Consider the following 12,546-nt stretch of genomic DNA (forward strand, 5'->3'; position numbering starts at 1 on the left):
ACCTCGTTTTCCTTTGCCTCTGCTCACCACTACAGTGCAACCCCTTAAAGTTTGTCCAAAATGGAATTTGGCCCTTGGGCTAAACAAGGTCTTGCACCCCTGATTTAACTTCACAATACTAGGGCCCAGGGTCATAGAATCATAGAATAGAATCATAGAATAGTAGGGTTGGAAGGGGCCTACAAGGCCATCGAGTCCAACCCCTGCTCAGTGCAGGAATCCAAGTCAGAGCATCCCCTACAGATGGCTGTCCAGCCTCCAGTGTGGGAGAGCCCACCACCTCCCTGGGTCATCCAATGAAGACTCCACATTCTCTACACCATGCATAATTTTATATACCTTCATCGTGTCTCCCCTTATTCACCTTTCTTCTAAGCTAAACAGCCCAAAATGTTGCAACCTTTCTTCACAGCGGAGTTGCTTCAGCCCCTTGATTATTTTGGTTGCCCTTTTCCAGCTCTACAGTATCTTTTCTGAAGTGCTGTGACCAGAATTTTCACAGTATTCTACTCAGTATTTCAAGTGTGGTCACACTATAGATTTGTATACGGGCATTATGTTTCCGGTAGTTATCAGCAAAGTACTTAAAACCTGCAGATTTGGGTACATCTACACGGCAGATCCTAAACTATTTTTTTAGCCTAAGCTATTCTAATGTATTTATTCCTCTAGAGTTCTAAATGTCCTCAGAAAATTTTAATTCCCAGGCTTCCTTGGGGAAAACCATAACTGTTGCTGTAAACCTGGTAGGCAACCAAGCTGCCCTCCAGATTTTTGGGGACTACAACTTCCATCAGCCCAAGCCAGCATGGCCAATTGTCAGAGATTATGGGAATCGTCATTCAGAACATCAGGACGGCACTAGGTTGCTTACCCCTGGTGTAAAGTATAAGCCATCATAGAAAGTAAACTAGCTGTATCTATAAGCCAAAGTGTTGGAAGCAAGCTCGATGGAGCCTTTAATCCAGCCACCTACCTCTAAGCCTTAGAGAACCTATACTTAAAACATGCTTGACAGATGTACATCCAACCCTATCTTGAAAAGTCTCTGTGAAGGATTGTTGGGCTCAACCCCAACAACCCTGCAAGGTAGGACAGGCCCAACTTGGCCACAAGTTCCCCACAATGATCCAGTAGCTTCCCTCCCAGGCCAATAGGCACTGTATTTAGCACTGAAGTTATGCAGGACACACCACGCCAACTGGAAGGTGGGTAAAAGTTTATTAAGGGACAAGAACATTGAGGGAAGGGGAGAGGTGGTAGGTTGTACTGGAAATTACAGCAAAATTACAATACCCAAAAGCCAGAAACGCCAAACGCCTTGACACACACTCCCAGGAGCAACACAATACAGCCAGCTAGTCTGTCCTATACATTCCAAAGTCTGGGCCTCTCAGGATAGCCACTGAGCAGCAACACACCCTAGTACCGTCAGGGCAAAGGAAGAGACCGCACCTTCTTGGCCCCCTTTTTATTGCCCAGCCCTAGCAACTCAAGGCCGATTTGAAACACCCCATCATAGCTCAGTCCCAGGACACCCCACTCCACTCTACAAGGAGGCTGGATCTTCCCACCAGACACAGCCGTTAGCACTTTCCCAATTAACAGGGACCGAGTTTGGCCTTGAGTTTGGTGCTCCTTCCCTGATCTTCAAAGGAGCTGCATGGGGCTTCTCATTAGTAAACAAAAAGAGAGTAGGAGACTCTGATCACAGGCTGGCTGTGGTGACTTCCAGGCCCTGCTGCTGAATGGGGCTCCAAGCCAGCAGTGCTGACTGTATGTCCCAGAAGTGGACACTGAACCAGCATAAACGACCAGATCTCGAGTTGGATCCAACGGCAGCCTTGCGTGGGTGGCCCAGGACCGGTGCAGCACTTCCGGGCAAGGGCCGAAACGTTTCTGGAAGAGGCAGGCCACGCCCCTCCCGAAAGTGGGTGTTTCTGCTCATTTTGACACTTGCCCCAGAAGCGCTACATCACGGCTGCCAGTGGTAGGGCCGGCTGCCTGTGTGCTGCCGCCGCCCAGCCTGGCCACCTGTGCAAGGGCACCCGTGGGTCCAGCCCCTTCTGTGCACCTCTACCGCGTTGTGGATGGAAGGAGCAGCCCCACCCATACTCCCCTGCCACCTCTATCATGCGAGCTTACTGACAACAGCTGGGAAAGATACACAGGCAAGAATGCCCTAGGCCTCCCACCTGATTCTGACCACAGGCCTCATGCATTTTACAACAGAGAAATTGGGTCATTTTCAAGCTAGGGCTTCACAGTGCGACCTCCAGATCTAAGACTTACATTGTACAGTGGGATGGCTTTCATCACTTTGTAGTGCTTTGTAGGGTCCATCTTATAAAGGTGCCTGTCAGTGATAAAAATGGCTCTATCTTCCACTTTGTTGAAGCGATTTATCTGCAAATAATCAAATCCCCACTGGTATTAGAAGTCATTTTAAAAATAAAAACACACTGTAAACCAACTGAAAAGAGTATGATAAAATTACTGCGTCCATAAGATGTTTGAATTTTGCTTCTAAGGTTCTGCAATAACTGCATACATCAAGTTTTAATTGAAATAGGATGAAAAACACAGAATAGCATCGTTAAGCAAAGCTAACGCTATGGTATTATATACAAAATTGTAATTGGAAATTACAAGATAAAAGAGTTGCTAAGCACTTCCATTAGCTTAATCTTGGTTGCTAAGTCAGCCCAAATAAGATGATATTGCTGCTGCTTGTATTTTTTAAGAAGATGAATGTAGTGTTTTTATATCACCTTTGTAATATTTTAGTGTTCTCTACAGAACACTGTATTGCTTGCTGTTCCTGGATGATGTTGTGATGTGCCAGGGAAATCAGATCATCATCAAGCTCCATCTTTCTCCCTCTGTGTGTGCATGTGTGTGCCTCCGTATGTGTCTCTGTGTGTCTATATGTCTGTCCTTCTCTCATGTGTGTGTGTCTGTGTGCTCATGTATTGCCCTGGCTGTGGGCTGACAAGATTTAGAGGTGCCGAGATACTGATAAGCCAGATCCAGGTTTGCTTACAAGAAAACTTTACTGAGTACTTACAGCGCATAGACATACCCAATGGTTGGATCAGACAGCTGCTCTGAACCCAGAGCCAAGGAGTAAAATGGGTTTTATTCCAGACATGTTAGAAGTGGCAGCATGACAGAAGCAAGCGTTAATTAGTGTTCACCTGCAACTACAGTGCTTGCTCAGAAGGAAAGCAATCAGAACTTTCCTAGCATAGACACCTGTAGCTTAGCACAAACAGAGTTCCACTTCCCAGGCGCATCCTAGGCCCTGATAAGATACCGGAGCTCGTTAGCATGGAATGTGCTGAGGCAGCGATATCGACCTTTGGCTCATCTTACCAGCCAAGAGGCCCACCTTGCAAGAGAATTGCACTAATAATGAACCAAAGCAGAGAGCATTATGGATCTCTAGGCCCCTCTAAAGGTACTGGCGACTTGGTTACAGGCCTGGGGCCATTACACTGCATCTAGCTCTGTGTGTGTGTGTCTCTTTCTCTCCAAGTCTCTTTCTCTCTGTGTGTCTCTCTTCCGCTGTGTCTGTCTGTCTGTCTATGTGCCCCAATTCCTCCGTGTGCGTACGTCTGGTTCTGTGTGCATGTATCTGGCTCTGTGAGTGTATGTCTGACAGGGTGTGTGTATCTGTCTGGGTGTGTATCTGTCTGTGTGTGTATCTGTCTCTCTTTCTGTGTGTGTATGTGCTGTGTGCATTACAGTCTTATAACTTATAGCATCTGTGTGTCCATCTTTCTCTCTCTCTGTGTCTGTCTTCATTGGTGTGTGTGTGTGTGTGTGTGTGTGTGTGTGTGTGTGTGTATCTCTGTCTGCCTGCCTGCCTCCCTCTCCCTCTGTGTGGATGTATCTGCCTCCATGTGTCTGGTTTTGGGTGTCGCTGTCAGGAGCGCCCTAGCAGCCTCTTTCAGTCTACTCCAATAGCCAACTCAGGACACAGACGAAAGGATTCTTTTCAAGGCTTTAATCATTTTACAACTTAATGACTCTTTCAGATGCTAATCACCAGCGACTAAGCAAGAAACAGCAGAGTAGCCTATGCTCCAGGTAGGCAGTTGGTCTACCCAGTTTGAAGGAGAATCACTTGAAGACCCTGAATTTATGGGCTAGGGAGAGATCCTCCCTCTTTCCCTTGGGTCCACGGGAGGCGGCTGTTGCTTGTGCGCCAAACAGTCACTATGCCTCCTTTCCATGCCCTCCATCACTCATCGCTCCCTGCATCTGCATCGAGCGTCTAGCAAGCCCTGTTCCCACACTTTCTCACTGCCAGGGTCACTATCTATCTCAGGAATGCCGGCAGGAGGAATCTGCCAGCTGCTGTGCCTGTGAGGGATGAGCTGGCTCCTCTCCCACGGATTGCTGATCCTCCTCAGAATCAGAACTGCTCTGGGGTTCTATCGGCTCAGTTTCCACCCTGACAGTCTCTACCTCTCTTTCCATGTGTGTGCATATACTGCAGTCTTATAACTTATAGACTCTGTGTGTCTCTGTCTCTCTCTCTCCCTGTGTGTGTGTCTCTCTCAGTGTGGGTGTGTGTCCGTCTCCTTTTGTGTCTCTTCTGTGTGTATGTGTGTATGTCTCTCTCTCTCTTTCTCTCTGTGTGTGCGTATCTGTCTATTTTTCTCACTCTGTCTGTCTTGCTCTCCCTGTGTGTTTGTGTGTGTGTGTGTGTCTCTGTGTCTGACTCCCTCTCTCTCTCTCTCTCTCTCTGTGTGTTTGTGTGTGTCTGACTGTGCATGCGCATGTGTCTGTGTGTGTATGTATGTGCGCGTGTCAAGGCCTCCACGACAACCATGGGTTTCATCATCCCCTGAATTTGTTGTTTTGTGCCAAGCAGGATGCGACTGATCTGGAAGCACAGGACGTTGGTACCTGGTTGCCTCAAGGACCACCTTCTCCTATATGTTCCCTACTGTGTACTTCAGTCAATACTGGATGTTATTGCTCCAGGTTCCCCAACAATAATAATACTGATTATTCCAGGAAAGAGCAAAACACACGTTGTCTCAACTCAGACAGAAGACATGGATCTTCTGAAAATACTCAAGTAAAATACCAAACTAACATAAGACATAGAAGAACAGGATTTAAACAGCCAGGATGACGAAAGCGAAGAAGAAAAATTGCGATCAGGGAATACAACAGGAATAAAAAAGAAAGAAAAAGAAGAAAAGAAACATTGGATTTACCCCAGATGACTAAGACAGAGGACACATCTTATCTCCTGGGGGAAGAAAGAAAAATAACAAGGAAGGAGTACAAATGAAAATACAACATCAACAATCAAAACAACCAACATACAGATATAAAGCGCAATTGTATAAGGACTCAGGACAGTACAAAGGCACACCAGGACTCATGGGTAAGGACAAACAAAAGACTTTACAGCAGATCCTTCACTAAAAACATATATAGTAATAAGGATTAAATATAACACAAAATAAAGGGCTGGGAGTGATTTGAAGTGGATACCCCCTAACTTATTTTCCCCTAAGTAGCCTCACTGAAATAAATCAGATGCAGTACACTACTTTCAGAGTACTCTGCACAAAATGGAAAGGGAATCAGTTTATGGTTAAATTTAAGATCGTTGTTTAAACTGTTGTTTTCTAGTTTATATCTGGGTCAAACTGTAGGTTCATATAGGGCTCCTTCACACTGAGTTTTTATCCTGCGATTGAGATTGCTCCTTCACGGACGTTTGTGGGCTCTTTACATGACACCGTGATCATTCAAGATGTCTCCTGCACTAAATGCCCTCTGTTCCACTTTTAAATAGATTGCAGATAATGAGCTATCAAATTACCCCGCTGTGCTCCACTTCAGTTTCCTCCGTCATAAGAGTTAAATCGGCAAGAAGAGGAGCGAGATCAATGAAAGATAATGGAACAATCAGCTACGGGGGAGAAAGAGGGGGGAAGGGGTGGGGAGAAGGAAGCATGTGAAAAAGGGACTCGTTGTGATCCTGCATTTAAAACAGAAGCAGGAAGCCCTGTTTTAAATGCAGGATTTCAGGCTGGTGTAGAGATGCCCATAAAGTCATCAGGGGATGAAAGACAGCATATAAAAAAGAGAGCAACTGCTCAAAATTAAAAAAAAATGTAAAGCTGATAACATTTAAAATAATATGGCAGAGTCACCAATAAAACACAGATGGATACAGGGTTTAATAAAAAAAGGAAAACCTGGATGTTATACAAAATACATATGCAGAACCAAAAAGATTTATTACTAAAAGGCATAGGGGTGAGGGAAACTTACACTGCAGAAGGAAATTCAAAGTCAAGGGGTGTGCTGAGAGCGATTGTGAACAACTGCGAGAGAAAGATTTCTCTTAGAGATGACAAAGAGAAATTAGAAATTAATATTTAATATTTAATCCAACTCATTTAATCCAATGAATTATTTAGTGATTATTAAAAAAAAACCCTTCTACATATCAAATAATCCAGATAGAAATCGGATTAAATCGTTTCTGAAAACACAAGAAAATAACCAAGCAATCATTTAAAGAATTAAAAAATAACACTCCAGGAACCATTTTTGCTACAATTTTTAATGACATTCTTGAAAGCAAACCCATGCCAGAAATGTGACAACCCTCTAAAGTTGTTCTCCCTAAACTAAACAAAAGCACAGAAGAAACAGATAACTACAGACTGATTTTATTATTAAACCAAGATTATAACATTTTTACAGGAAGCCTGGCTTCTAGACTAAGTGAAATTCTGAATTGGGTGACCAGCCAGATGGGCGATTAATAAATTTAATAATAATAATAATAATAATAATAATACATTAAAAATGATCAATTTGGTTTCATAAAAGGAAAACAGATATCAATCCTGATAAGAAAGCTGCTACATTTAACAGCACATTGCTCAAATACAAAAACAAGAAATGTGCTATTGTCTTTATACATGTGTCAAAGGCTTTTGACAAATTAGAGTGGGGGATTTATCATGAATTAGGGGAAGCTATGGGATTAGGAGGTGCATTCAACACAACATTAAAATCAATTTATAGCATGACAGTTGGTTATGTTCAGTTTCAGTTGCTTTTTTGTCTGAGTGAATACAATTATTTAATAACTGCTGCCACTTTTCAATAAATTGATCAGTTAAACTGATAGGCAACACCTGAAATTTTAAAAAAAAAAATTTAGGTAATATTGATCTTATTTGTAGCTATTTTCCCTAACCAGATCAAATTTAATTTAGATCAATTTCTAAGTAATCTTACTATTTGTTTGTAAAATGGTAAAAAATTAAGCGTAATGAGTTTATCCAAGTTACAAGATTCTCAAATACTTTACTGAGTCCGAAGAAACTGAAATTTTAAATAGGTTTTCTAGTTACTGAAGGTAAGTATCTTTTCCAAATCATGTTCAGAGTTGGCTGAAGTAATTGCAATATTGTCAGCATAAAAGTTCAAGAGATTTTTTTTGCCATTTATTGTTATTCCCTTCAAATTTTCTTCCTGTCTAATGCAATTTGCTAATGTTTCCACTGAGAAAGCAAACAACAGGGGCAACAAAGGGCACCCCTGCTTTGTGCCTCTTTGTATTTCTATAGGTTGGGAACTCATTGGTGTTAATTTATTGCCCTATTTGTTTTATATAATTGTCCCACTGTCTTTACGAAATGCTCCCCATCTCCATGACCTGACTTGTGGCTATTAGAAAATTCCACTCCCACTTGTTAAATGCCTTGGAGGTGTCGAAAGAGACTGTAACTGCCTTTACCTTCCTACTGAATGACATTTAATTATCTGCAGATAGGGTCTGGTATGTTTCTTTTTGTATAAATCCGAATTGATCTTCTCATATGTAGTTTGGGGCCAAATTGTTCAGTCTGTTTGCCAGTACACTAGTTAAAATTGTGTAATCTTGGTTTAGAAGAGATATTGGTCTACATGCATCCAAATCCTCTGGATCTGTGCCAAATTTGGGAATAAAAATTATTCTTGAAGGTATGCATGAATCTGGAATAGGTTTATTATCCAGTATGGAATCAAAAAGCATAAATAGAATTGGGGAAAGCTGTTCTTCAAAACATTTGTAAAATCACCCACTAAAGCCATCTGTGCCCAGGGCTTTGTTGTTCTAAAGTTTTTAAATCACTGTATTCAATTCTTATAGAGGTATTGGTGACTCAAGTACTGTTGATGCTCTAATATGAACGTCTTTAGTGTAGCTGTCCCCAAATAATTCATTATGCTATCTTTTGCAGGGGAGGTTGTGGTATGTTATGTTTTTAAAAACTCTGTAAAGAGTTCATTAATTTTTGTAACATGAAATATTGGGACTCTCACCACAGTTTTAATTGTATCTATCCCGTTTGCTCCTACATTTTCTAACATAGTTGGCTATTAATTTAGAGTTCTTGTTTCCAAATTCATAAAGTGTTTGATTAGTAAATTGCAAATTTAATGCTATATTGTTAATTTTGATAGACTGCAGTTCATTCTGTTTTTGGTTCAGTTGATTCCGAACCTTCTCCCCCATTTTTTGTGCAGCACCTCTAATTCACCTATATGTTGTAATCATTGGGTCGAGGGGGGGGGAGTTGCATATTGTTTCTTTAATGTACTGGCCTCTTTAATGCAGCACCCCCTCATTACTGCTTTCATAGAGTCCCAGGTAGTGGTACTTCCTGCATCTGGAGTGTTATTGTCCTTGAAATAATTGTTTAAATTTCTTCTCAACTGTTCCTTAATGTCTGCTGTCTATAACAGGACTTAATCTCCAACTGTAAGATTTTCATTGCAGCTGTCCAAATGTGATAGCACCTGATTAGAGTTAGGACTGCAAATGAACCCTGATCGTAAATTTATCTGGACCTTTGCTCCTCTTTATTACTATATATCTACCGCAAGGATCCTTCAGCATGTCAGTGATTTGAAATTCAAAGTGTTTTGACAATGCATTAAGTACTCCCCTGAACTTTGAGGTACTTATTGCATTGCGGTACTTATTGTGTGCTTGCCGCTACATAAATCTGATCAATTTCTGCATATTGCAGTAGCTTAGTAGCTGACTCTGTATGATGAGTCTCCTGCAAGAAAATTATATCCAGCCAGTCAGACTCAATAGCATTTTGGATATGCTTTTGCTTAACTACTGATCCAAGTCCTTTCACATTAAATGATAAAATTCAATAGTCTGGTATATGTTAACCCATAAATTCAAGTCTGCAACCTGGGTGAGGGAATGCCCTATCTCTAGGGTTCCTCTACCCACATTCTGTTTTCCCCCCAATTCTCCCACTGACCATCTCATGTACTATATGACCCGCATTTCTAAAAAACAAAACCATAACAGCAACAATAAGAATGAATCCTCCCATCATTTGCCCCCCACCCCACCCCCCTTGCAGGAAGGAACCTGGGCCACCATCTAAGACTGCTGGTGAGTTGGTGAGAGTAACTGGGGGAGAAAAGTGGCAAGCCAAGCCAACCTAACTCTACCCCGTCCCCATCACCAACACTGTGTGTACTGCCATTGTCAATTGCACACAGCAGGATATTTTTTAACCCCTCTTAATTAAAAGAGAGAAACATTGTAATTACTTCCCTTTAAGTTCAATTAACTTGTCAGAAACTAAGGAGCAAACTGTTCTGAGTAAATTATTCTGAAGAAGCCGCTCTCCCAAAGCCGATTAACGCCTTAGTACGCCAGTTGAGAAGGGTTACTAGGCTTCCAAGTCCTCCTTCTGGCTGCCAATGATTCTTTGTTAACTACGGTGTTTTACTCTGCCTCCTCCAAGGTGAGGTCACTGTCTGCCTCCGCCAGGATTTCCTCTCCTGCATCCAGTTTCAGCTTTAGCATTAGGTTTCTTGCTTAGTGGAGATGATGCAATGTGAGTTTTTCCTCCCATTTCCACTACGATTTTCACCAGGAAGCCCTATTTGTATTTAAAGGTGGCCTTTTGTAGTTGCACAGTCTAATATTGGAGTGTCTTTCATTTTTGAAGCATTCCCAGACAAAGGTCTTGAAAAATTTGTACGTGGGTACTGTTACAGAACAAATGTCCTCTCCCTCCTGCTGCATCGAACATGGCATCTTTTGCCACCTCTTCTTCAAAGTGCACAATAATGTATCTGGGTCGTGCTCCTGGGGGAGGCCTTGCCAAGTTGAGCCCTGACCACATTCTACTTGTAATTCTACTTGTAAGTTCGGAAGAGTCTCTGTGAGCCATCAGGCTAGGAATATTATCTCATTGTTTCCCCTCCTCCCGCTCCACAAAACTTCTGATATGGAGGTTTCGGCAGCTGCTCTTATTTTCTAACGATTCCACCCACTCCTGAAGATCTGTGTTAGATTTTGCAAGTTGTCTGGGAGCTCTGCATTGAACTTTGCCCATCTCCAGCTGTCAAGAATGGACTGTCCTTTCCCTTCCAAATCAACACAACAGACACAGCTTCAGGCTAATATAGAATCATAGAATCATAGAATAGTAGGGTTGGAAGGGGCCTACAAGTCCATCGAGTCCAACCCCCCGCTCAATGCAGGAATCCAAGTCAGAGCATCCCTGACAAATGGCTGTCCAGCCTCGTCTTGAAGGCCTCCAGTGTGGGAGAGCCCACCACCTCCCCAGGTAATTGGTTCCATTGTCGTATTGCTCTGACAGTCAGGAAGTTTTTCCTGATGTTCAGCCGGAATTTGGCTTCCTGTCTCTTGAGCCCATTCTTCCGTGTCCTGCACTCTGGGATGATCAAGAAGAGATCCTGGCCTTCTTCTCTGTGACAACCTTTCAAGTACTTGAAGAGCGCTATCCTATCTCCCCTCAGTCTTCTCTTCTCAAGGCTAAACATGCCCAGTTCTTTCAGTCTCTCTTCATAGGGCTTTGTTTCCAGTCCCCTGATCATCTTTGTTGCCCTCCTCTGAACCCTCTCCAGTTTGTCTGCATCCTTCTTAAAGTGTGGTGCCCAGAACTGGACACAGTACTCCAGATGAGGCCTAACCAGTGCTGAGTAGAGGGGAACTAGTACTTCCCGGGATTTGGAAGCGATGCTTCTATTAATGCAGCCCCAAATAGCATTGGCCTTTTTTGCAGCCACATCACATGGTTGCCTCATCTTCAGCTTGTGATCGACAACCATTCCAAGATCCTTCTCGCTTGAAGTGTTGTTGAGCCACGTATCCCCCATCTTGTAACTGTGCATTTGGTTTCTTTTTCCTAGGTGCAGAACTTGGCATTTATCCCTAGTAAATGTCATTCTGTTGTTTTCTGCCCAGCGCTCCAGTCTATCCAGATCACTTTGAATTTTGTTTCTGTCTTCCAAAGTATTAGCTATCCCGCCCCATTTTGTGTCATCTGCACATCTGATCAGCATTCCCCGCAACTCCTCCTCCAAGTCATTCATACAAATGTGGAAGAGCACTGGGCCCAGGACTGAGCCTTGCGGTACCCCACTCGTTACCTCTCCCCAGTTTGAGAAGGTCCCATTGAGAAGCACTCTTTGAGTCCGATTCTGTAGCCAACTGTGGATCCACCGGATGGTTGTTTCATCTAGCCCACTTTGAGCTAGTTTGCTCATCAGGATATCATGGGGCACTTTGTCGAAAGCTTTGCTGAAGTTGAGGTATATGATGTCTACAGCATTCCCACGGTCTACAAGGGAGGTGACTTGATCCAAAAATGAGATCAGATTTGTCTGGCAGGACTTGTTTTTGACAAATCCATGTTGGCTTCGAGTCATCACGGCATTGTTTTCAAGGTGCTTCCTGATGGATTGCTGTATCATCTGCTCCAGAATTTTCCCAGGGATGGATGTCAGACTGACTGGTCTGTAGTTCCCAAGTTCCTCCTTTATACCCTTGTTGAAGATAGGGACAATGTTAGCCCTCCTCCAGTCATCTGGCACTTCCCCCGTCCTCCATGATTTCTCAAAGAGAATAGACAGCGGTTCTGAGAGTTCTTCTGCCAGTTCCTTTATTACTCTAGGATGCAGTTCATCTGGTCCTGGAGATTTGAACTCATTCAAAGTAATTCAGTGTTCCTTGACCATATGCCTATCGATCTCAAGCTGCAATCCTGTCCCTTCAGCCTGTACTTCGCCTTTACCTCGATCCCACGCAGCAAGGAGTCTCCCGCTACTACCACTCTTCTCTTCTTCTTCTTGTAGGCCTGGGTTTCATCGCCTCTGTTTGACTGACCTTCAGCCTCTTGCTCACTCTCATGTTGGTTCCCCTGTGATTCTTCCTCTGCAGGCTGTCCTCCAGTCTCATCCGCAAGTACCTGGAATCGGTTCCCCAGTTCCACTGCTTCCACTGATGCTGAGTGGCGTCTAGTTCTTCTTCTCCTAACTGTCACCCTTTTCCAAGGAGTATCCTCTACTCCATTTTTCTTCACCTCAGCATTTCCCACTGCCTCATCTTGCTGTTGCTCTTCAAGCTTCTGGTCTGCCCTTTGCTGCTGTAGTTCCCCCATTCTGTCCAAGAACTCTTCTTGTTCTCTCATTCCCTGAAGGGTCGCCAGTCCAGTCCTCTTACTTTTT

At 43.3% G+C, this 12,546-nt stretch overlaps 1 protein-coding gene across 6 annotated transcripts in view; it reads right to left on the minus strand.

The window, feature by feature from the left end:
- Positions 1–12,546, minus strand: part of MYO1D (myosin ID) — a 279,486-nt gene that overhangs the window by 106,300 nt on the left and 160,640 nt on the right. For 4 of the 6 annotated variants that reach the window (XM_084804344.1, XM_084804343.1, XM_084804340.1 and 1 more), the window contains one exon: positions 2,293–2,406. The exons of 1 other annotated variant lie outside the window; for it this stretch is intronic. In XM_084804344.1, the coding sequence (XP_084660470.1) occupies positions 2,293–2,406 (114 nt within the window). Of the gene's footprint in view, positions 1–2,292; positions 2,407–6,276; positions 6,379–12,546 lie in introns of those variants that run through there. One more of the 6 variants, XM_084804345.1, reaches the window with a different exon arrangement.

This window comes from Heloderma suspectum, chromosome 6, assembly GCF_057233095.1.
Source record: "Heloderma suspectum isolate Gila_16-S chromosome 6, 16-S_ref, whole genome shotgun sequence".
In the NCBI taxonomy this organism is placed as follows: domain Eukaryota; kingdom Metazoa; phylum Chordata; class Lepidosauria; order Squamata; family Helodermatidae; genus Heloderma; species Heloderma suspectum.